This window comes from Chiloscyllium punctatum, chromosome 15 (genome assembly GCF_047496795.1).
Source record: "Chiloscyllium punctatum isolate Juve2018m chromosome 15, sChiPun1.3, whole genome shotgun sequence".
NCBI lineage: Eukaryota > Metazoa > Chordata > Chondrichthyes > Orectolobiformes > Hemiscylliidae > Chiloscyllium > Chiloscyllium punctatum.
The window spans coordinates 71,007,859-71,033,182 of NC_092753.1; the positions used below are offsets into that span (position 1 = coordinate 71,007,859).

The 25,324-nt window shown below is 38.6% G+C and overlaps 1 protein-coding gene across 2 annotated transcripts in view; it reads right to left on the reverse strand.

The window, feature by feature from the left end:
* Positions 1 to 5,072: 5,072 nt before the first annotated feature.
* The window catches only part of LOC140486377 (uncharacterized), a 147,307-nt gene continuing 127,055 nt past the window's right edge, over positions 5,073 to 25,324 (reverse strand). For both annotated transcript variants that reach the window (XM_072585425.1, XM_072585426.1), the window contains exon 4: positions 5,073 to 9,620. In XM_072585425.1, coding sequence (XP_072441526.1) covers positions 7,690 to 9,620 — 1,931 coding nt within the window. In that variant the 3' untranslated portion in view covers positions 5,073 to 7,689. The remainder of the gene's footprint in view (positions 9,621 to 25,324) is intronic.

Genomic DNA, 25,324 nt, shown 5'->3' on the forward strand with positions numbered 1-25,324 from the left:
GTTGGTGCCCTGTTTTTGGTGACCTAGGTAATGACATATTTATTGAGGTGAAATATAGTTCTATGCCAAAGGGATAACAAATTCTTTGTTACAGCCAAGTTGCTCAGTGGAGAGCTGATTAACCACCTTCCCACCTGCACCCCAAACCTTCAGGTCATAACAGTATTGATATTTTTGAAGAAGATTTCTACTTATTCCTATGCTGTTAACTACATTATGATTGGAGGTTGCATTTTTTTGCCCTTGCTAGTCTAGCTTCAATTTATTTAAGGCAGTAACCATATTCTGACAAGATGCTTCTCAGATTCTTTAATGATACCTATTCCAGTTGTTTTTCATTTTTGACATCTTCTTTCCCATCATTATTTCTGTCAATCTTTATGACTTTTGTCTTTTATATCATTTTTATTCTATAAGCTTGTAGTGCGGGTTCATAGTTTCTTGAAAGTGGAGTCCCAAGGAGATAGGATAGTGAAGAATGTATTTGGTATGCTTGCCTTTATTAGTCAGTGCACTGAGTATGAGAGTTGGGAGGTCATGTTGTGGATATACAGAACATTGGTTAAGCCACTTTTGGAATACAGTGTTCAGTTCTGGTCACCCTGCTATTGGAAGGATGTTGTGAAATTTGAAAGGGTTCAGAAAAAAATTTACAAGAATCTTGCCAGGGTTGGAGGGTTTGAGCTATAGGGAGAGGCTGAATAGTCTGGAACTATTTTCCCTGGAGCATCGGAGGCTGAGGGGTGACCTCATAAAAATTTATAAAATCATGAGGGGCATGGATAGGGTGAATAGCCAAAGTCTTTTCCCCAAAGCTAGAGGGCAAAGGTTTAAAGTAAGAGGGGAAAGGTTTAAAAGAGACTTAAGGGCAATCTTTTCACATAGAGGGTGATGCATGTAAGGAATGAGCTGCCAAATTAAGTGGTGGAGGCTGGTACAATTAAAACATTTAAAAGGCATCTGGATGGGTACATGAATAGGAAGGGTTTAGTGGGATATGGGTCGAATGCTGGCAAATGGGAGTAGATTAATTTAGGACATTAATTTTGGACTGAAGGGTCTGTTTCCATGCTGTGCAGCTCTAAAGCTCTATGACCAGCTCATACTATTCATTCATAACTGCACCATCTGCTATGTTCTATACACTAGGGATTGGTCATCTGTAAATTTCACTGCCTTCAACAATTGACATCTTCCTTGAATGCCTTTCTGAACTTCATCTAGTGATTCATGACGGGAAATGTGGCATGGTAATGTCACTGGATGAGTAATCCATGAATTTGAATTGTACTGCGGCAGACAATGAAATATCAATCAAATAAAATGTGAAAATGGAAGCTAGACTAATGATAACTGTGTATTAATTGTTGTAAAACTATCTGGTTCACTAATGCCCTTCATTAAAGGAATCTCCTGTCTTTACCTAATCTGGCCTACATTTGACTCCAGACCCCCTCAAAGTGGCTGACCTTTAACTATTCTTAGAAATCAGACAACGTTAACGCTGTTCTGGTCAGCAATACCCACATCCTAATCAAAAATTTTAAAAATTTCCTTCCATAGGTAGATTGAAAAGAGCAATGGTGAGGACCTTGTGTTGCCCCCACGTCCAATTACAGCATATTTAGATTCACCAATACTTTCCTACTGTAGTCGTCCATCCTGCGTATACAGCTATAGTTCCTTTTTTTTTCTCTTCAGTCAATTCTGATCACTTCCAACACTTTGAACAGGTTTTACCAGCTTACTGGTGAAAACCTTTCGCATAATGCACAAAATTTAATTAGCATTTCTTGTTGACATTGTGCTTCTTTTGCTTAACACACTCATCACTGCTATAGTCCTTGAGCTCCAAACACCTCTTCAAATCTAATTAATCATAGCAAATGTAATGGATTGCTTTGGCAACTAATCCTTTTGTGAGATTGTTGATGCATGTGTAATTAAAGGTGCAATGCTCTTTACAGTTCGTGGTATTTGTCTCTTGCCAATTCCTTTCAGTTGTCCACATCCTTTCAGACGTTAGCTACTTGTTGTTTTCACTATCCAACTCTCCAAGCTAAATGTGTCACTAATTGTGAAAATAACACTCAAAATATCTTATTCTCATTCCTTTGTGTATTTGAGGCTGGAGTTTCCCAGTGCACAACTGAGAATTATCATTCTGTAACCGTTAAATTATTTATAGCATTGCTGTTCATGCAGTTTTTAGATTCATGCCAATGAATGACCTGATAAAGATAGTGTTCCCTGCTACACTAATATGAGCACATCAATTTTCTATCATATTAATCTAATTGAGAATGTCTCAAATCATGGAAGTGTTCTAGTGTTGTTCCATTGTCATCACCTTCAACTTCATTCTTTGGGCAGCACTCAAAATGAAGACCCACATTTTCATAGATATGCCCATGTTGGAATGGGGTGGGAGGGGGTGTGTGTGAGGTATTTAGAAGTAGCACGTGGTCCCCATTCCAGGACTGTGACCCCATTTACACAATCTGGGATGTTTTTGGTGCCCCAGGATAAAGGTGCCTGTAGCAGCCCACTATTTGTTCAGATCAGAGTGGTGCTGGAAAAGCACACCAGGTCAGGCAGCATCCAAGGAGCAGGAAAATCGATGTTTTGGGCAAAAGCCCTTCATCAGGAATAAAGGCAGGAAGCCTCCAGGGGGGAAGAGATAAATGGGGAGGTGGGGGGGCTGGGGAAAAGGTAGCAAAGAGTACAACAGGTGAATGGGGGTGAGGATGGATCAGAAGGGAAGGTGGAGCAGATAGGTGGGAAGGGAGATTGGCAGGTAGGACAGGTCATGAGGACAGTGCTGAAGTGGAAGGTTGGAACTGAGGTAAGGTGGGGGTGGGGGAGGAATGAGGAAACTGGTGAAATCCACATTGATGCCCTGGGGTTGAAATGTTCTAAAGCGGAAGATGAGGCGTTTTTCCTCCAGTCGTCGAGTGGTGAGGGAGCAGCGAAGGCCCAGGACCTGCATGTCCTCGGCAAAGTGGGTGGGGGAGTTGAAATTTTGGGCCACAGGGTAGTGGGGTTGATTGGTGCAGATGTCCCGGAGATGTTCCCTGAAGCGCTCTGTGAGGAGGCATCCAGCCTTCCCAATGTAGAGGAGGCCGTATCGGGAGCAACAGATGCAAAAAATGACATTGGTGGATGTGCAGGTGAAACTTTGGATGTGGAAGGCTCCTTTGGGGCCTTAAATGGTGGTGAGGGAGGAGGTGTGGGCACAGATTTTGCAATTCCTGCAGTGGCAGGGGAAGTTGCCAGGACGGGAGGGTGGTTTGTTGGGGGGCGTGGACCTGACTATTGCCTACTTCATTGTGGGCAATTGGCATTTGGCAGGAGACTTTGTTCATGGAACCTTAAGTTGTGATCTATCCTGAGGGGAGAATGTACGCCTGGAATTTCTTCATTAACAGACTTTTTTTTGGTTGTTGTTCAATGGTCTTTTTTTTTCATTTTGGTCATTAAATATTATATTGTAAGTTAGATGTGTTTTTAACTGTAGTGATTTGGTTCTGGGACTTTGTCCTGAAAATTTCTTTGATCAGCATTATGTAAGTGTTGAGATGCAGTAGAGTCCTCCCCCTTTTATTCAAAACTGAAGAAAATGTTGTTTGTGATTTCTAATGTAATGATATATCATGATTTTAAAAACAAAGAGCCGATTTAATTTAGAAAAAGTTATCTGAATCTTTCACTTAAACAAAAAACAAATCTGATCCTGGAACACTTTGACAAGACATTAGGTGTAGCTTTGAGAGGACACAGAGTTTCTCTGTTTTAATGGACTCCATTTGTTAGGTCTTATTACAGCTAAAGTTATTGTGAATGCTTGGCTGAGTTTCAAAATAAACAATATCTGATCTGGGGTGGAGATTACAGGATTGAGTTTTAAGGTTGATGCTGAGGGCTTTTCTTTAAAGGTGCTATTTAAGTATATGTTGTTGTTATTCTTTGGCTTCTCCTTAAGATAGCAGGCTACGTACATTTAGTCTGAGGTCAGACTCTTGCTCCTACCATTTGATTCTACTATATCTGAGCCTGGATTTAGGTCCCTTTACTTGAGGAAGGATGTAGCTGGAGGAAGTTTAGAGGATGTTCACTAGATTGATTCCAGAGATGAGGGATTCGTGTTATGTAGAACAATTGAGAAATTTCTGTACTCACTGGAGTTCAGAAGAATGAGAGGAAATTTAATTGAGATGTACAAGATGCTAACGGGATTGACCAAGAAAGGATAGACATAGAAAGGATGCTTCCTCATGTGGGGCAATCCAGAAGGAAGTGTCATAGTTTTATGATAAGAGTTAGTTGATTTAAAATGGATGAGGAGAAACTACTACTTTCAAAGGGTCACGAATCTGTGGAAATCACGACTCAGAGAGTGCAGGGGATACTGGGACATTAAGGAGATAGTCAAGAGTTTTAATTAGTATTGGGGTTGAAGGGTTATGGAAAGTGAATAGGAAAGTTGTGTCCAAAACAAGATCAGCCATGACTATAGCAAATGGCGGACCAGTCTTGAAGGACTGAATTGCCTACTCCTGCTCCTAGTTCTTGTGTTCTTATCTCTGCTAATGATCGGTTAATTATATTAACCCATATATTTTTAAGTTATTACACATCTCTTGAACAGGTGGGACTTAACCCCAGACCTCCCAGTGTAGGGGTAGGGTTGCTAATACTGCACCACAATCTTCAGTGTATTTTTAAGAACTTCATTCTTAGGTGGTTCTCCATATTGTTCTCTGGCCCAACCAATTGTGAATTTTACTTAAAGTAATTTTTAAAAGGGTAAACAATACTGAGCTAATTAAACTTGGGAAGAGCAATATCTCCTGCTGTTTTTCGAAAACCCCAGCCAATCAACAATCACGACAATTGAGATCCTATCGATTTATTTTGAATGAAAGTAAAAAGTGAAGGCTTGTTGAGGTATTTCATTATTGCTTACTGCAAAATTACACATTCACTTAACATAATCCCAACAAACCTCAGCATCACAAAGGAAAATATAAATAAGCATTTCACAAAACAAAAGATTCTTCTCAAAACGAATCTGAAAACGTGTTTAAATATTTAATACAATAATTTCCAATTCAGTACAAAAAAGTTTAGATAATACAGTGTAAGCATTAGTCGCCAGAGGGGGAAAAATTACATTGATTTCTGTAAGACCCTGAATGTAATCAAAAGTGAAAACACCATGACTGACTGACAGGCTGCATGTAGAATACATATTCTATACATACTTTGGCAAGATTTTAAAATTTGGTCATTTTATGCTTTATGTTGAAATTTTGTTAACTATACTCTATTGTTCAATTGCCTACATTTTGTCCTGGTCACTCCCCTCAACATAGCTTCTACATTGAAACCATAGATAGATGATTTGTTCACAGATTCTGATTATGCCTTTTACTGTGGAGAATTGATAAATTTTCTTTATTCTCCAGTCACTGCCTCTCCCTGTCTGGCATGGTGAGTTTGGAATGATGCAGGATTGAGGAAATAATGGTGTAACCTTAAAGCCCATAACGTTATGATATGATAAGTGTAACACCAACACACTGAGTCATTATAACTCCTTTAAAAAAATTTCCATGAAAATGATCATTATAAAAGTAAAAATTCCACAGTACTTAATGCTATAAAAAGGTTACATTGTGACACACCAAAATAGTTTCCTGCAAAATAAAGCCTGACAAAAGTAAATCAAACAAGATTATTCCTATATGTAGAAACACAACCAAAATTGACGTACTGATACAGTGTCAATTAAAACCAAATCAACACACCATTTTTGAGCTGTTTATCATAAATTGTGAGCTATCAAGAAGGTGTCAAGGAGTAAGGTTGGAAAAATTTAATCCAATGGCTAAATCTTTAATCCAGTCTCATTAAAGGTTCAAATTCCCTTGTATTTCATGGAAACTTAATTGGAATTAAAGTCAAAAATGATTTCAATTCAAACCGTTGAATGAAAGGAAACATGATAAATCTCTCAAGCTGTAAAAACATTGTGAATGATTCAATTTGTGAAAAGCTGATGAAAAGTTGGCATGAGCAACAGAAATTTTATTTCAAATGAACAAATTGCTCTAGCATCTTATTTGGCTCTCGTTTGAAACATTTCACATTTTGATGCAGCCTTTCTGCTCATATACAACTTTAGACAATCAGTAGTAAAACAAATAAATTATTGTTGAAAAGCTGGAAATTTTATTCATAGTTACAATTGGTAGAAGTCATCAGCAAACTGTAGTTATGTACTTCAGCTTTTATGCCTGGTTCAGGTAATCTTGGACAAAACATTTGTTTTTCTATAGGTTGAAAGCTTGATGAGCTCTTTACACATATATTTAAAAAACAAAAATAAAGCAATGTATAACTGGCATAAAACTTTCTTTTAACATCAGATAGAAATGGTGGTACAAGCATGTTTTGCACATTCAAAATTATAATCATTTGGTAATTAAAAAGCCCACAGTGTTGTATCTATTTATGGGTATCCTAGTGTATTTATTTGCAACTGACCTGCTAATTCATGCATTTATTAAAGAAATGCCTAATCCAAAATAGTTTTTTTTGCCACTCTCTGTACAGTCTACATCTATGGCTCTAGGCTGTTTCACCTAAGTGGTGTGGAAGTGCCTAAGTGCAGACATTGGATAAATACTAGCATTTTACTATTTTTTTAAAAAGAGCTAATGAACAGAAATTGCAAGGCTACAGTGGACTGCACAAAAATCTTTCATCTTCCCTCTCCTCAGAAGAAAATCAATTTCTACATGTTTCACAAGAAACCTGTTGTTCATCGCATTTTATCGGTGTTCAGGCCTCTGCTGATCAAATGTATTATTTTTCACTGGAAAGGTGGATGACAAATGTTGCAGCTCAGTACATGGTAGGCTGCTTTAAATCCTTGATGTATTGCTATGACCTCCTTACTGTTTACCAGATGAAGGAGATACCACAATAATTTGTTCATGTTTAATCATACTTTAGAAATGAAAACAGTCTTTTATCCCTTTTCCCTCTTTTTTTGCAATTCAGCCATTTTCTTTAAGTTGTTTCTATTTGTGTGAATTTGCTCTTGTAAAGAGACACAATTGCTCCTAGGAAATCCATGTTGCACCCAACAAATGTATAAAATAAGTAGAATATACCATTTAGGTATATGTTAACACTAAACTGAAAACTTACCTCAACTCCAAACTTAATTAGATACCCCCTACATCGATATGCTATTTTGACTCTATTCTTATATTCGATGTGCTTTTAATAACTCTGATTGTGATTGGAAAATTAGTTGCAATTGTTCTAAATAGTTCCCTCGTGCAGATGTGAGTTAAGTTTGAGAAGCATGCAGACGATTTGCAATTTTACACTTAGGGTTCCTAGCAGAACGTGTACTTTTTATTTCATTGATTTGAATTCAGTCTTGGGTCTTGGAGTATTATTCTGTGTTTTCCAACACTTTAATGCGCATTTAGAATGTGTAAAACAGACAAGTCTATTCTTTCTTTGGGTTCTCCTAGCAATGACCTTCCAATAAAAGAAAGAATGACAGTTAATCATCCTACAAATGTCAGTGATTGCTTTTGTAGTGAAAATTTAACTTCTGTAAGATAACAAAGACCATGTTTTAAAAGCTTTACTGGTTTACATTTGTTTTTACATTGGATACAATAAATATCCAGAAAATGATGAATGCACATAAGGGCCTGAATAAAGTCCTGCTGCCTGTTCAGACGGAAGCTGTATCCAGACTTTGTCACCATGCATGAGTTCAAGAACTGAGCTCCCAGAAGCTTGGTCAAGAATCCCCTTCTTGTATTCATCGTAAGTATACATTTGTGGTTCATTGTTCTTGTATAATGCTACCCATACATTAGCACCTTTGCAATGAACATGATATGAAAAATAATAAATTCCTGGTATCTCACATGTAAAAATGCCAGTTTGCGGGTTGTAGCTTTGTCTGCCATTGTATAAGATTTTATCAAATTTGACAGGAGATCCTGCTGGCGGGAAAGGTATTGTTAGCTTCGCAGTGAATGCAGGCATCTCCGGACTAATTCCTATAGGTTTCCCTTTTTTACTTGGCTGAGCATATCCTTGTGGTGCCTTAATGCCATCAATTCCTGGCCCCATCTCTGGAAGTTGAAACTGTCTTATATCAGTTGGTGGGCCTGGTGGACCTGGAGGTCCTGGAGGGCCAGGAGGGCCTGGTGCTCCTGACAATCCTTTGAGACCTTCTGGACCAGGTTTTCCTGTTGGTCCAATGTGTCCTGGAATTCCAGGTTTCCCTATGCCAGGTAGCCCTGGTGGCCCTGGTAGGCCTTTCTCTCCTTTTGGCCCAGGAAGACCTGGTGGCCCTATTGGACCACCCGGACCAGCAATCCCGGGTATTCCAGTGGGGCCTTGGATACCCTTCTCTCCACGAAACCCAACTTCCCCTTTCAATCCTGGTATTCCTGGTCGTCCAGGCAAACCAGATGGGCCTTTATGTCCCATATCTCCTTTTGGTCCTGTTGGTCCTGGCAATCCTCGTGGACCTGGTTGCCCATCTTCACCAGGATACCCGGGTATACCTGGCAAACCCTGGATACCAGCTTCCCCCTTTGGGCCTGGAGGGCCTTGAGCACCAGGCTGCCCATACTCTCCTTTCACTCCTGGGAAACCCAAACCGCCCGGAGGTCCAATTTGACCTGGAGGCCCAGGCAGTCCTCTTGCACCTGGAGCTCCAGGAATTCCAGGAGCACCAGCAGCCGCAGGTTCACCTTTAAATCCCTGCTTCCCCGGAGGCCCAGGCTGACCACGTTCACCTTTTGGACCCGGAAACCCTGGTTTTCCGGCTCCTGATATTCCTGGGGGCCCTTGTAAACCAGGTAGTCCTTTCTCACCTTTGGCCCCTGGAAAGCCAGGTTGACCAGGAAGTCCATCTTGACCTGGCTTTCCAATACCTGGCATTCCTGGAGGTCCTTGGACACCACGGGGCCCTGGAAAACCTTGCAATCCTGGTTGACCTGGGAATCCTTGTTTGCCTGGGGCTCCCGGAGCTCCTGGAAGACCACTAAATCCTGCTTTTGAGATGCCTGGTAGACCTGCAGGCCCTGGTTGTCCAGGTAGCCCTTGTGGTCCCCTTAAGCCTGGTAATCCAGCTATACCTATTCCTGGTATTCCCTTTGGTCCTACAGGACCTGGCAATCCTGGCATTCCTTTCTGTCCTGGCTCTCCTCTTGGCCCTTGTTTTCCTGGCAATCCTGGTCTACCTGGCTTCCCAAATCCAGGCATTCCTGAAGGACCTGGTAGTCCTTGTGGTCCTGGTGGTCCCATTGGCCCTTGTTCTCCTTTTGGTCCCATGTCACCTTTGCGACCTGGCAATCCCATCTCTCCTGGTTTACCTGGCATTCCTGGCATTCCAGGCTTCCCAACACTTGGAAAACCTGGTTGACCTGGCAGACCTGGTTTTCCGACTGGCCCTTGAAGATCACGTCCCGGTATTCCTGGCAGACCAGGCGGCCCAGTTGGTCCTCTTGCACCAGGCTCTCCTGATGGACCCTTCTCACCTTTCATTGCACTTGGAAATGTCGGTATCATTTCTACAAAAGAAAAAAAATAATTGAAATATAAGATATTTGCTTCTGATTTTAATAGTTATGAAAATGTTGAAACTTTTGATATCATTTAATATTTGGAAATTGGTTGAAAAATGTCCATTATTTAAAATTTATCAAAGCAATTGTTCGTATCCATCTGTACAACCTATTACAAACGTTATATCATTTCTACAAATCTTTACTTCATCTTGTTACACATTTGTTCATCCCTTGTCGTTATACTCTGAGTCCACGTTAACAAAAGCAAATCCCTATGTAAACTGACACCAAAGATTACACCTTCAATGCTCTCCTGGTCACCAGGGTATGAAGTAATTTTTCTAGGGTCTACTTTTTGATCGTCATTGGGTACGTTTTGGTTTTCAAGGGCTCCTTTCTCACTCTTACTATTTGATTTATTAGTCATGTAGTAACATTACCTTCTGTACTTGCACTGATGTATGGGCTGTTTAGAATCACATAAAAGTTAAATTAGGAGAATTAAATCAATGTTAATGGTGCATTAAATTTAAAACCACAGCACTCAAGAAAATCCTTGTTTCCTCAATGGCAGTATTTAACTTAGCTTAAGAGCACAGTCATAAGCTAGCAACAAAAGATGTTTCTCAAAAAAACTAATACATATTTCTATATACAAAAAGGCATTACCTTAAACATACCGTTCATATCTGTGAGGTCACAGCTGTTGCCTTCCCATTACAAATTCATAAAGCTTAACTACTTTAACCATGCAGTTATTATCCTTTTTACTGCATCTCAGATTTAAATTTTACAATTGACATAGTATTCATACACCGTATTCACTGCACATTTCTCCCATAAGGCAACCCTTGAGCATATGCAGTCTCCTGATAGAGGTTCGACATTTATGTGTAAACATAGAAAACAGGTGCAGGAATAGGGCATTCGGTCCTTTGAGCCTGCAGCACCATTCAATACGGTCATGGCTGATCATGCAATCTCAGCGTCCCATTCCTGCCCTCTCCCCATACGCCTTGATCTCTTTAGCCACAAGGGCTATGTCCAGCTCCCTCTGAAATATATCTAATGAACTGGCACCAACAGCTTCCTGTGGGAGAGGTTCACAACTCCAAGTGAAGAAATGCTTACCCCTTATTCTTAGATTGTGACCCCTAATCCTGGACTTCTCCAACACTGGGAACATTCTTCCTGCATCTAGCCTGTCAAGTCTCAACAGGATTTCATGTTTCTATGACATCTCCTCCGCTCCCCCGCAAAAAAAAAACCCATTCTTTTAAAATCCAGTGATTACAAGCCCAGTCGATCCAGTCTTTCCTCATATTTCAGTCCTGCCATCCCGGGAATCAGTCTGGTGAACATTCGCCAGACTACCTCAATAGCAAGGATGTTCTTCCTCAGACTAGGAGACCAAAACTGCACAAAATATTTAAGGTGTGGCCTCACTAAGGCCCTGTATAACTGCAGACTTCCTTACTCCGATACTCAAATCCTCTCGCTATGAAGGGGAGTATGCCATTAGCTTTCCTCACTGCCACTCACCTGCATGCCAACCTTCAGCAACTGTTCCACTAAGACACAGAGGCCTTGTTGCTCCTCATTTTTTCCTAAACTGCCACTATTTAGATAATAATCTGCCTTCCTATTTTTGTTACCAAAGTGGATAACATTGCATTTATCCACATGATATCGCTACTCCCAACTATAGGTAATTCATTACCTGAGTGATTTCAAATTTTCCAGGCTTCCAGTTAGCTGGCTTAAAACGCCTTTCTTTGAAATTTCCATCTCCTTCCTTCCTACCCATTCAGCCTCCCTCTCTTTCATCCCTCTCCACACAGCTTCCCCTTCTTCCCAAATTGCTTGCAACATCCCTCTTTCTCCTTCCACCTCTTGCAAACTCCCTCTTTCGCACATCCTCTCTCTTGTGGTCTCTCTTCCCAGCTCTGCACCCTCCCTTTCTCTCCAATAGCAACTTGCAAACCCACTTTCTTTCTCACTTGCACCCTGACTCTCTCCCAATTCTGTTGGTAACATCCATCTTTCTCACCCCTTTGCAACCTCCTTCTCTCCTACCCCCAACCCCACAGACTGCCTCACTACCCCACCTCATTCAATCATCCTGTCACTCTTTAACCCTCTTGTCATTCCCACTCTCATTGCAGATTTCATGCCACTTGCCACCCCCGACTGCAGTCTCATTTTTTCCCCCTCCACACACCTCTCCTCTGCAAAGCCAAACCTCTCCCCAAACCCTTAAACTGACTTTCCTTTTGAGGAAAATATCAGGAATGCTTTTTAATGTCTACTTTGATGAAGTTATAATGAACTTCATGCACTTATATGTTTCTGAGTAAGTTATCATAACCCAATATGGAATCCAGGAATTGGCACTATTTCACTTCAGATTCTGGGAGATCTAGGTCTAAGCCAGCTATAGGTATTGACACTCTTAGGTCTGCTTCCTCAAGCCAGCTAGCAGAACCAATTCTATGGTACTATTATTCAGAAAATTAACAGAATTTAGGGCACCCTCCATTCTGCCATTGAATCATTCAAGACATAAAGCTTTTCCAATTCATAACAGCTCTTTAACATCCTTATCAACTAATGCCTGCCCCATCACTGATGTTTTCCCTGGTTTATGCTCTCAGCCTTTGCACTAAATGATTCTTAATATTTGGTTATTCCAATTTTCATTCAAAGCCACCTTTTGAATTCACCAACCTACCATTTTCCCTAAAGCTTTCTGTCCATTTAATTCTCCTATGTGTACTCATGACAAACCTTTTGCATGACCCTTTAAAGAAATTTTCATCAAGTCTTAATACTCAATGGTTTGCATTGGTTGAAAAATAATTGATTATCAATCATTTCAGGGTAAAACTTGTTAGATCATGCTAAAATGTTCATGATAGCTTCCTGTTTTAACATTGTGGAATGTATTACTAAAATAGAGACACAGTGTACTTTGGGACTATTGAAAGCCTGACCTAACAACCTAAGTAAAGACCATTGAATAATTGTCTGCCAGTGACTTTGCCCAGATTCTAGTCTTCCACAGTTCCATGTAAAAAAACTGTCACACATCCACTCTGTGACTTTTGCCTGTGGCCCATCTAAAAGGAGGTGTCGCACAGATTGCTGGCCTTAATAATTTGTGCGATTTGCCCTCATCCTCTTGCCTTGCACTGTAACATCTGGGATGAGAAGGTTAGTTTGTACTGGTTTTTGTGAGATCTGAACAGACACTTAGGGAGGAATTGTAACCAAACCCAGCAGTGAGATAACAAATAGGATTAAGCGCAGCAGTGGTTTTAAATCCTGCCTGATTTTGTTTTTGTCAGTGAAGATTACAGGCAATACTTTAGAATAATGTTATAAAAAAAATTCTGAATTGTAAATCAAATATGTTTGACTTGCAACTGTTTCAATTTTAATAGCTTATGTTGAAAATGAGTAGTGTCAAATACAGGGGATATCAGCTCAAATTCGACATGTAAAATCAGTCTGATACATCTGCACTCAATCAGCCAAGTCTTTTCATTGTATTAATCATATGTTCTCACAGTTCTGTAGAGACAATACCATTAGAATACAACAAAAGGATAATAAATTATACTTATTTGAGTGAAGAGAATAATCATACATTATTCCTTACACTCAAGTCTTCCTTCATTGCTTTCTCCTCCTTTTGTGAAGATAATGTGTGCAGATAGAAGTGGTTACTTCATCTCATTTCCAAGTCTTGTTTCATGATGAGAGGGTTATTGAACTAGGAAATGAGATGAGCTGAATGGATTTTTAAAAAATATTTATTCTCTCTTTGTTCTTGTGTTTAACATGATATTTTAAAAGTTTTGTTTGTGTGTGTTGCAGAATGGCTGCAGTGGTTGATTTAATGGCTATTTAACTCTGAAGGGCATCACAGCAAATCCATTCTGGAGTTCACTTCACATGACATTAACATGCCATTGCTTTCCAGTAGAAGTTATTGAATAGTGATCAACAGTAAGAACCTATCAGTTCTGCCCCTACATCAAAACATTAAAGACACTTATAGTCATTCAGATCCAACGTTCGGAGACTAGCTAATGTTGTCGCCAAGTGTATTGAGAACATCCACTGTTGTTACACTCAACTTCTAACTGCTATACTGAGCTGAACCATTCAGAGGAGCCACTGAAACTTTTATTTCTTAGACTATAAATGCATTTTGGCTTTGACATGATCCAAGAAATTCTTTTTGAGAAGAGAATAATTTTCCCAGCCTGGAGGGTTATATTTCAACTATTACAACTGCAATGTGTTTCTCATTTTAAAAGAAAGCTGTCTTAACTGGATTGAATTTAACAATACAGGAATTTCCCTGCATTTTAATGTTTCTACAACTTAGAGTAAAGCGGGTTGTTTGACAGAATCAAATAACATTAGTTTTGTTTCTATAAACAATTGCACATTTTAAGAGTAGTTAAAGTGTTCTGACTGCAAATTGGAGCATTAGGAATTCCCTTGAATTGTTTCCTGATATAAATACTGTAAAGTGTGCCTTCATAAATCTCAATAACTTTGTAGATATTATTAGAGAATGAAAAAGTTTGGGTATGCATGTAACCAGCTCAAGTGGGTATTCATGTTAATTAACATTAATTTAAATGAATATTCCAATGTATTCACTTCTAGGAAAATGAGAATTAAGTGAACTGATTCATTCCAGGTAAAAGTGTCCATTATTAAAATCTACAGAATAAAAGCTTTTTATTGGGCAAATTTGGCTATTTCTTGGTCAGGATGGTGCTGATCCATTTGCATCTCAAACACTTTGTTGTCTTTATGTTTTCTCAAAATCATTGCTTTGTTCTGGTCCAATACTCTACTGTGCACAATGTTTAAAAATCTCAGTATTTTAATGGGCATGAATTCATTAACTTTATTAAAGCATAGTCAGTGACCCCATGCAATACATCAAAATTAATGAGATTTCCTTTTCTTCTGATTTTAGAGCACAAGTTTAATTGCTCTTTTTAAAATCTTTGTGCTTTCCCCAGCTCAAAAACAGTTTGTGACTGTATTCAACTTGAATTAACCAATTGATATCTTAATAATCTTGGGAGGGATGAAAGAGGAGAGGAGATTTGATTGCCTGTATGACCTTTTCCATCTTATAAACACTATCCAGAAGTGCTGTAATGTGTTAAAATTAAATCCAGATTATATTCTCTTTGTCACATTTTCAGAATGATAGTGTGTACTTTCCATATTATCATTCGGGGAGGCCAAATGCAGCTTGAAGAAAATTACAAAATGAACACAGTGATACAATGTGATAAATAGAGTATTAAAGCATAGCTGTTATAGAGTCCTAGAGTCATAGAGATGTACAGCATGGAAACAGACCCTTCGGTCCAACCCGTCCATGCTGACCAGATATCCCAACCCAATCTAGTCCCACCTGCCAGCACCCAGTCCATTTCCCTCCAAACCCATCCAAATGCCTCTTAAATGTAGCAATTGTACCAGCCTCCACCACTTTCTCTGGAGTTGCAATCTAATTCTTTAAACATATTTGACCACTGACATAATTGCAGTAACACCTTCTATAATTTGTCTTCTTCAAGTCTCAGTGTTATGCTTTCCTTTATGTCTCCATTGACTCCTCCCTACTTTATTTTACATGCATCTTGTATTTTCTTGAATAGCTTTCAAAATAAGTAAGGGTGATTTGTTTTCCTGGTTTTACTACCACTTTGAGGTCAAGGCCACGGATGCAGTTATGGAGAATCGTGAATGTTTATTCCTTTTAAATGGACATTTCCTTCTGCTAGTTACAAATTCTGCATGCTCCAGGAGGAAGCCTTTAAGATCTTTATTTAATACTTACTTTCCTGTTTGCATTTACTGGAGAGAGAATACAGAGGAATGGATACTGGACTCAGAAATGATCCATTTGGCAGTGAGAGTTGCATATGCTACAAAGCTGTAGATCTAACTAAGGATCATGTCCTAAACCGCAAGACTGAGTTAAAATTCTGAATCATGCATTCCCAGACATGCGATTATTTGTAACAGATAGTCTTCAGGTTATATTTTCTATTCCTGTTTGCCACTTAAATCATAGTTGTCTGGTTTGTGTAAAAACATGATATGTTTTAGGAATAGGCAAACAATTCATTTTTAATAAATCCCAAATCTGTCTCCTTATGGTCTCTCTGAATTCCTTCTTTCTCAAGAACCACATGAATTGTCTGTTGAGCATTTTTTCTATGACTTTAGATAGTGGCTTTTTCTGGTCATTTGTTCCATAAGAATGTAAGCAGTAGTGTAAATAAGTGTCAATTGATTTCCTTCTTAATTCTGATTTCATAGATTTTAAAGTTGTTCCCCCAATAGCTAAAGCATTTGCTGTAATCCATTTCACAAACTTTCTTGCACACACTTGGGAGGTTTTATTAGGGTCTCTCAAAGTCTTTACTTTTTCTGAAAAATGAATTTGTCTTTCTACAATTTATTTTTCAATAAACTATCCTAAACTGGAATAGTACCAAACTGAAATTAGTTACGAATGCTGGAAAACTAACGCAAGACAAGATAATGCTGGAGACGCAGAGCAAGTGTCCAATTAATGCTTAATGAATATGTTCATTTATTTCAGTCTGTAGCTCTCCTTTGATTCAAAATGCTATAGACAAAATCTGTCTCTAGGATGGAAACTCATGATCTAGCCTGTAAATCTGCATAGTTGAATGTAACAGTACTAACCACTAAGTGGGTTGTAGTCTGACACGGTCTAGTGGAATTTTTGTATTGTACTTCATTTTTGAAAAAAGTACCAAGGAACAGAGGTACACCTTCCCAAACATTCTTCAGGACTAGCAGAACCTCTGTTCTGATGAGAGATCAGAAATGTCAACTCGGTTTCTCTTTCCACAGATATCAACTGATCTGCTGATCTTTTTTCCAGCATATATTATATTTTAATTTCAGTATTCCATTTTTGCCCACGAGCAAAGCCAGGGTTCTGAACTTCACAGTCAATGGCAGTGAAACTTTCAGTGAACCCACCTGGTGTTAACTGAGCAGCAATTAGACTTTTGAATAAAGGCAAAACATTGCGGACGCTGGAAATCTGAAACAAACACAGAATGTTGGAAAAACCCAGCAGGTCTGACACCATCTGCAAAGCGAGAAACTGAATTATTTTGGTATGGCTGTCCTTAAAAAGACCAGATTCAAAACATTAACTCTATTTCTCTCTCCACGGATGCTGTCAGATCTGCTGAATTTTTCAAGCATTCTCTATATTTGTTAGCAATTAAAGCTGGCAGCTCGAAGACAACACACATTTACTTTAGGAACTGAACAATAAATGCTTGATCTGGTACTTGTTGCCTGAGAATGCCAGCTCACTCTTCTGAATGAGCTGCTGCTCATGATGTAGGTTACTGCCATCATCCTCTTTAAGTGTGGGAAACTACAGGACCTTTGTTTCGATCAGAGTGGTGCTGGAAAAGCACAGCAAGTCAGGCAGCATTCAAGGAGCAGAAAATGTTTAGCCTAGTATGTTAGAAGAAAACCACTTCCCAGTATAGCCAGAACAATCTCTGTTGCTAACAAGATACGGGTTATTGCAGGTTAGCAACTAGTTACAGTTTTCATTGATATGATAGACATTGTTATTGAGACTTTGAGGAGGATAAATGTTGGGTGACAGTGAGATCCTTAGCTGTCCTGCCCCCATCATTATCTGGGACATCGTTGTGGCTGATGCTTATGGCTTGCCTCAGTATTAATCTTTTCAATTGTATTCTCTGCCTCCAAAGCTTTACATTCACTGACATTGAGCAACGCCTCAAGCTGGTTGTATTACAATTAAATTAGTAGATCTAGCATATTTTGCTGTCTCAATGCTTTTCAAAATGAAATAGAAAAGTTAGAGAAACATATAGTCATTTTAAATAAAGCAATTTCCACATGAATTGAAAATTCCTTAAGTAATAAAGGAACACCAATCACATTTAAAGAGAGAAAGAACTCCTAGATTCACAACCTTTGGCCTCTAAAGCAGCTTAACGCTAACAACACCGAATTTTTATTTCATGGTGAGTAAAGGTTTGTATCTTTACAAAAGCTTCACTTAAACATTTATTAAATGGATTGTAAATTTGATGGTATAATCCTCCCCTCTGAAAACAGAGCACTTTTCCCTGAGGAATGCTACAAGTGACCTGTTCAAAATTCCAAAAGACAACTGCGTTTAATCATATTATGTGAGACACTCAAAGTTTTATGCAACATATTTCTATGGAGAACTTTTTCTGCTTGTTGAGTCTGAACATATTCTTTCAACAACCACATAAAATGCCAAGAGTCCACATAATGTTAATTTATGAGCTGGTGCTAATGTTTTTATTGGCAATGTCACTGACAACTAAGGTGTTTTAAATAACAGACAAAAACAGCACACACACTCTGTCTCATTGCTTTCCAATTCATTTTCCACTCATTTGAGCACAGATTGCTTGATCCAGTGCCTGTGTTCTTCAATTGCAGTCTGGTTTGAGTTATGTGATTATGTATGTTTTGTCTACCATATTTTCCTGTGCCTCACACATCTGTACTATTTAATTTAATATAAAATCCTAATGGTGCTTTAATACATAGCAATGGATCTCAGCCAGGCATTTGCGGAGTAGGAAGTGCAGTCATCTGACTGAAGTTATACTTCTTTGGAGCCTCTCTCTATTTAAGTGATAGTCTGCCTTTGATTCTTCCTAACAAGTTGCATGATTTCACACTTTCCCATATTAAACTCTTCAACTCATCTATATAGCCTTTTGCAAATTCTTTGTCTTCAACAAAACATGCTGTCCCATATATTTTTGTTCATCAGAAAATTTGAAAACAAAACTCTCTCCACTCCACATTGTTACTATAGATAGTAAATAATTGAAGACCTAGAACTAATCCTTGAGCCATTCCACTAATTGCCTCTTTCTAACCTGAAAATGACCTAATAATCTTAACTCTCCCTCTTCTGTGTTAACCATTTCTCAATCCACGTTAATACATTGCCCCAATATACGAGTTACTTCTTTGAAGTAACATTTTTGTGGCACCTTATCGAATGCCTTCTAAAATCTAAATTTATTACATCAACTGCTTCACCTTTATCAACTCACTTGTTATATCCTCAAAGAACTCTGGCAAATTGGTCAAATGTGATTTCTCTTTTGCAAAACTATGTTGACTCTGCTTGATTGTGTTAGGTTCTCTAAAATGTCCTGCTCATAGGTGTACCACATTAGTGGTTTCCCAATTCACTGGAAGCCTTATGGAATGTTTTCCCCGACACGTTGGATGCTGAGGGGTAACCTTATAGAGGTTTATAAAATTATGGGGGCCATAGATAAGGTGAATGGCTAAGGTCTTTTCCCCATGGTAGGGTAGTCCAAAACTAGAGGGCATGAGTTTAAGGTGAGAGGGGAAAGATATAAAAGGGACCTGAGAGGCAACTTTTTCACACAGAGGGTGGTGTATATGTGGAACAAGCTGCCAGAGAAAGTAGTAGAGGTGAGTACAATTATGACATTTAAAAGACATTTGGGCAGGTACACAGAGAGGATAGGTTTAGAGGGATATGGGCCAAACACAGGCAAATGAGACTAGTTCAGTTTAGGAAATCTGGTCAGAACTGGATGAATTGGGCCGAAGGTCTGTTTCTGTGCTAAATGACTCTATCCAGTGTCTGCTGGAACAGTTCAACCAATGCCTTTGCTACCTTTGCAGCTACTTCCTTCAAAACCTTTGGATATGGGCTATTAGATTGACTTGTCGCCCTTTAACAAATACTTTGTTTCTCATTGTAGAGACTGTTACAAGAACAGTCCTCTCATTAGCATCTTTCTTATCTGATATCTTTGGCATGCTTATAGTGTCCTCATGAAGGGTGACGCAAAAAATTGGTTTAACTTCTATCATTTCTTGGTTACCTGTTATTAATTCCCCAGTTAGCATCCTCCAAGGGTCTGACATTCACTTTAGCTCCTCTCTGTTTATATAACTGTAGAAGCCTTTGCTGTGTGCTTCCACTTTACAATCTGTTGCACTTACAGTGCTATTTATCACCACAATAATGTCTTCCTTTATTAAAGAAGCAGTTCTTTGGAGGATCATTATAGACTTGATGGATCGAATGACCTGATTCCACACTGTTGGGATTTATAGAATCTTTACAATGTGAAAAATTGCCCAGGAGTGTCCTATACACAAAAGTTAGGACAAATCCAACCCAGCCCATTACCACCCCATCAGTCTACTCTTGATCATAAGTGAAGTGATAGAAGGTATCATCAACACTTATCAAGCAACAAGTTCTGAGCCAGTCTAAACTAGTGGCTAGATATCTATTATACGGTAATAAATGATCCCTGACCATTTTGTCAACTGTTTTTTCTGTTGTTGTCAACATGCACTTTCGTGATAATTCACTTGTACAGTTGATACTGGATTAAGTAAGTAGTATTTAGAATGACTGTTTAGTAAAATGTAGGGGCCACAAACTGGTCTGTTACATGAGGTAAGACAAATAATTGTTCTGCTGCAAACATCTGTGTGGTAACTTTTCAACTGGTTGCCTGGATGTACATGTATAATTATAGATCAATTGTCCGTTCTAGAAACTCAATGATTTTCATTTCAATTGTCAGAAAGTTGACACATAACCCATTTAGTACAAAGCCGAAACACAAATCTGAAGGGGTAAAGATATGTTGTAAAGAAGCTAAGCCGTGTTTATACCATTTAAGATCTTAAGCGAGGCCATGAATAAGGCTATTAGAGCAAAACTTCTGTATTTCAGCGCAGAGGTTGTGTTACACTAAACACAGCTTCTGTTTGTCTTCATGAAAAACTCCTTGGCAAAACACTTTTGGAGAACATTCAAACAGCCATGCATCATGTTATCACAGTAGTGTAGTGTGCAAGGGAAGAGACAATGTGTTCTGACCTGACTTATATGGTTACACTGTACTGCAAAGAAGGCTTCACAGATACACTTTTCATTAAGTGACTTTTTAAACTGGTTTTCTGGCACAAAGATGGGGAAAATAACAATTTTGCTTGCCTTCTTCCAATCTCCACAACAGAAAGAAAACGCTCCTGTGCACAATTTAACCATGAAGGACAATGCTTTAGTACCATTATCAAATTTCACTGTGTGATATCCAGTAGCCAGAGGAAGTATGTTGTACAACACTGCATATTCTTGTTTGAGGCTCATAGTTTAATACCAAACATCTTAGGGCAATTTTGTACCTTTGGCACTGGAACAATTGTCAGCTTTCTCTTTGAACATTTCTCTTTGAGCTTTGAACTGTCTCTTTAAGCTTTTCGTTCCACTTCAATCAACTTTAGCTCAATGCATACTCACCCCACTCCCCGTGAAAATACACCTTTCTCAAACATGCTGTGAATTTGTTTATATTGAGAATATTTCCGGTTGCAAAAATGGAAAAAAAGACTATTTTAATGAGTCACAATAATTATAACCACACACTTAGATGAAGGCAAGTACATTATTGACAAGGAGAGTCCTCTGGTGGCTAATACTATGAAATATACCAAACACAAATGCAATTGGAACGGCAATTTAATTGACTTCTTTAGTTTTTCCAAAATAAAATGGACTAAAAACTAATATATGTGGCTCTGTTCAGAGTATTCAGGACTGTTGTAGTGATCAGCATGTGTCAAGACTATAAAAGAAAACAGAATTGCCGGACTTAGTTTTGGAAAATTAAATGGACCATGGCAGCAATGTGGCAATAATGAAAAATGCTGAAATAGCAAACATCAAATAATTACATTCAATGTAAGAACAAGAAAAATGAATAAAGATTAAAGATAAGGATGATGGAATGCAAAAGAGCAAAACTCTGAGATAAAAGGGCCTTTTGGCCTGGATTAAATTTTTGGAAAAGTTAGCAGTTAAATGCTATGATTTGCAGTCAGATTACAATACATATATTCCCAGAAGGAAAAACTGATTGCATTAAATATTGGGTTCTAGAGACAAATGAAAACTTGAAAGACTTGAGAATGGCTAGTTCAGGTAAAATCCAAGCAGAACAGAAGGACCTTGTGCACAAATCTCTAAAGATGGTTGGACAGTTAGAAAAGTATAGACTTGGATTCCTATAGTATTCTTCCCCAACCACTAGGCATCTCAAATTTCTTTAAAGCCAATGAAATATTAGAGAGGTATAATCATGTTCATAGGAAATATGGCAGTGAATTTCCATACAGCAAGCTCCTACAAATAGCCATGTATCAATTATCAGATAATCTACTTCAGTGATATTGCTTAATGGATCAGTGTTGCATATACAGGGAATATTTTCTTCAAAAGTACCAAGGGATCTTTTGTATCTACTAAGCAAGTTGGCTAGATGTTGGTTTAATATCCAATCCAAAAAACAGCACCTGTAACAATATGACATTCCCTCAGTTCTACACCTGATTGTCAGTGTTAACTTTTTTTCTGTCCAAGGCCTTGAATGGGTCTTGAACCTTGTAACTTGGAGGCAAAGGAACTTCCAACTGACCTGCAGCCAATATGACTGGTAAAGTGGCTAAGAAGACAGACAGTATAATTTATTAACCAAGACAAAGAATATCTGCACCAGGAGGATTTTCTAGAACTGTATAAAGCACCATCAACTCCCTCCCTAACAACATTGTGGGTCTACCTCCTATAATGGGTTACAGTGATTCAAGAAGGTGACTCACCACCACTTTCTTCAGAGCAGTTCGGGATGGACAATAAATGATGACCCAGCCAATGATGCCCACATCGCATAAATTAGTTTTGTTTTTAAAAAATGCTGCAGCTGGAGTGCTACATTCAGTTCTTGTAACTACAATATAGAAAAATTATGATTGCACTAGAGAAGGGATAAAATTTAATCATGTGTTTACTGCCTGGTCTGGGGAATTTTAGTTATGAGGAAAGATTGGATAGCATAGGCTTCTTTTCATTGACACAATAGAGATTGGTGGAAGACCTAACTGAAGTATATAAAATCATGAAGGCTTGAAATGGAAAGACAACGTGGTGGCTGTTAGAGATCTAGCTCCAGGAAGGGCAAGATTGAGTTTTAAATGTTCCTGGATACAGGGTATAACAGAAAAGATAGGAAAAGAGGAAAAGGCAGAGGTGTAGTGATGTCAACAAGGATGGAATCTATTTGGAGCAAAGAAACAAAGAATGTGTATTTGCATTGTTCGGTGTTGTCAGTGGATGACCAACCTATGAGAAGAAAGTAGGCAAAAAATTCCAAGCAAGTTGTGAGAAGTGCAAAATGTAGTTATAGGATAGTTATAATGGGGGACTTTAATTCTCCAAACATTGACTGAGATACCAGGAGTGAAAAAGACAGTGTAAAATAAAAAAATTACTTTGGTGTTTCAAAGAAAAAAATTCAATTCCAACGACAAAAGAGGCACTATTAGATCCTGCTCTGGGGAATCCAAGATGGCGGCGTCCTGTTAGGATCACGTTTGCTGGGCTCCTTGCTGCAACATCAACCCAACCACTTTACTGTGAGTGAAAACGCAGTTAAGGAGCTAGACCCTGCCCTTGGCAATGAGATGATAAAAAGTAGATAGAAAGAGTGAGATAATTTAGGGAACATAGAACACATACCATAAGCTTTAGGTTGACTATAGAAAAAAACAAATAGCAATCCAAAGAAAGTATAATAAACTGGGAGAAAGCCAACTTCTATGGGATAAGAATGCATATGGCCAGAATAAATTAGAGTCAAAGTTTGGCAGGAAAAACAATAGTTGAGCAATGGGCTACCTTCAAGAAGAGGTATCCCTGTCATGGTCAAAACCTGAACCCCCAGGATGATCAAGAAATAGAAGTTCAGATAGGAAAGAAAATGCGTGCTTATGAGTGGGTAAAGAATACAATTGAGAAGTGAGCTGAATATAGAAGATTCAGAGAAAATCAATTCAGAGAAGAAAAGGAGGAGAAGGAAAAGAGACTGACAGCCAACATGAAAAGGAAAGCTAAATGCCATCCATCGACAGGAAAATGTTTAAAGGTCATTTGAGGAGGAGTGGAACCCATTAGGGATCAAAAAGGCTACTTATGCATAGAACCAAAAGACGCAGGAACAGAAGTAAGCAAATCAGCCCAAGGAGTCCGTTCCACCATTCAATAAGATCATGATTGATCTGATAGTCCTCAGATCCCCAAACTTCTTGATTCCCTTACTAATTAAGATTCTATCTCAGTCTTGAGTATACTCAATGGACCAGCCTCATAACACTCTGTGATAAAGAATCCACAGATTCACAACCCTTAGGGAAGAAATTCCACCTCATCTCTGTTTTAAATGTGCAATCCTTACTCTGAGATTGTGCCCTCTGGTCTAGGCTTTCCATTTCTTCTATACTGCCTCTAATTCTTCTATATTCCAATGAGTACAGGCCTAATCTACTCAACTTCCCTTTATACCAAGGAAAATGAGAATGGAAATTGCCAAGACACTGGCTGTAAATTTTCAGTCTTCCTTGGACTTGGGGTGTGGCCAAAAGATTATAGAATTGTAAACGTCTGTATGGTTACGTTTAAAGTACCTAATGGGTTATTTAAGGTATGATTAAAATGATTACAAGATGATACATGCACTTCAATAGGAAGAAAATTTATTAGCTTAATCTATTTAATATATATAGAAACACATGCAAACTAATGAGTGAATGTATTGGCTTAAAGGTACATAATATACACAAGTATACACGAACAAGTGAGTCTCACACCATCTTCTCTCCATTAAGGGCTGTGTCTACAGTGGCATTAAGAGGTCTATCTGAGATTCCATGGCACTGGTCTTGCAAATCCCAGCCCAATGGTGTGAAGTTCAATGAGTGGGGCAAAGTCCCTGATATTTCTACTATTCTGAATCTTAGGTTATGTGCTGAATTCCCATTTTCTGATACCTTCTGTTTTTTTCCAGCCTCAAAAATAGGTGAAAAGTACATACAAACAGTTCCCACTTACCCTCAAGGTCAGGCAGACTCCCCCCAGTCAAAACAGACCATTTTTGTGTACGGCCTATTTCTCATGCACTTTTCCACTTTACTCCAATTGCTCATTGCCATATCCAATTAATCCATAACAATTAAAGCTTAATGGTCTAGTTTGAAGATATAATTTTTCAGCCCAACACTACAATATTATATCCTTATTCAAATAAAGGTAAAAAGACTAGCTGCAACAAGTAAGTCAGTTTAACTTAAGTAGAGGATTAGAAAAAAAACAATGTGGTGCACAATTAATAGTCACATCGAAAATGCAAGTTAATTAATGAAAGCTAGTATGGGTTTATTAAACAAAACCAGAAACTGGAGAAGCTAAGCAGGTCTGGCAACATCTAAGGCTTGTTATAGATCCCATTGTACAGAAACCCTATCAGTCCCACAATATTGGAGATAATAACAACTTAAAGGTTATAGAGCCATATTCATAGAGATCTGGAACATAGAAAAAGGCCCTTTGAACAACTGTGTCCATCATGGTCAAAAACAACCACCTATTCTAATCCCATTTTCCAGCACTTAACCCAGAAACTTGTATGCCTTGGCACATAAATACTTCTTAAATGTTTCAAGAGTTTTTGCTTCTCCCACGCTTACTA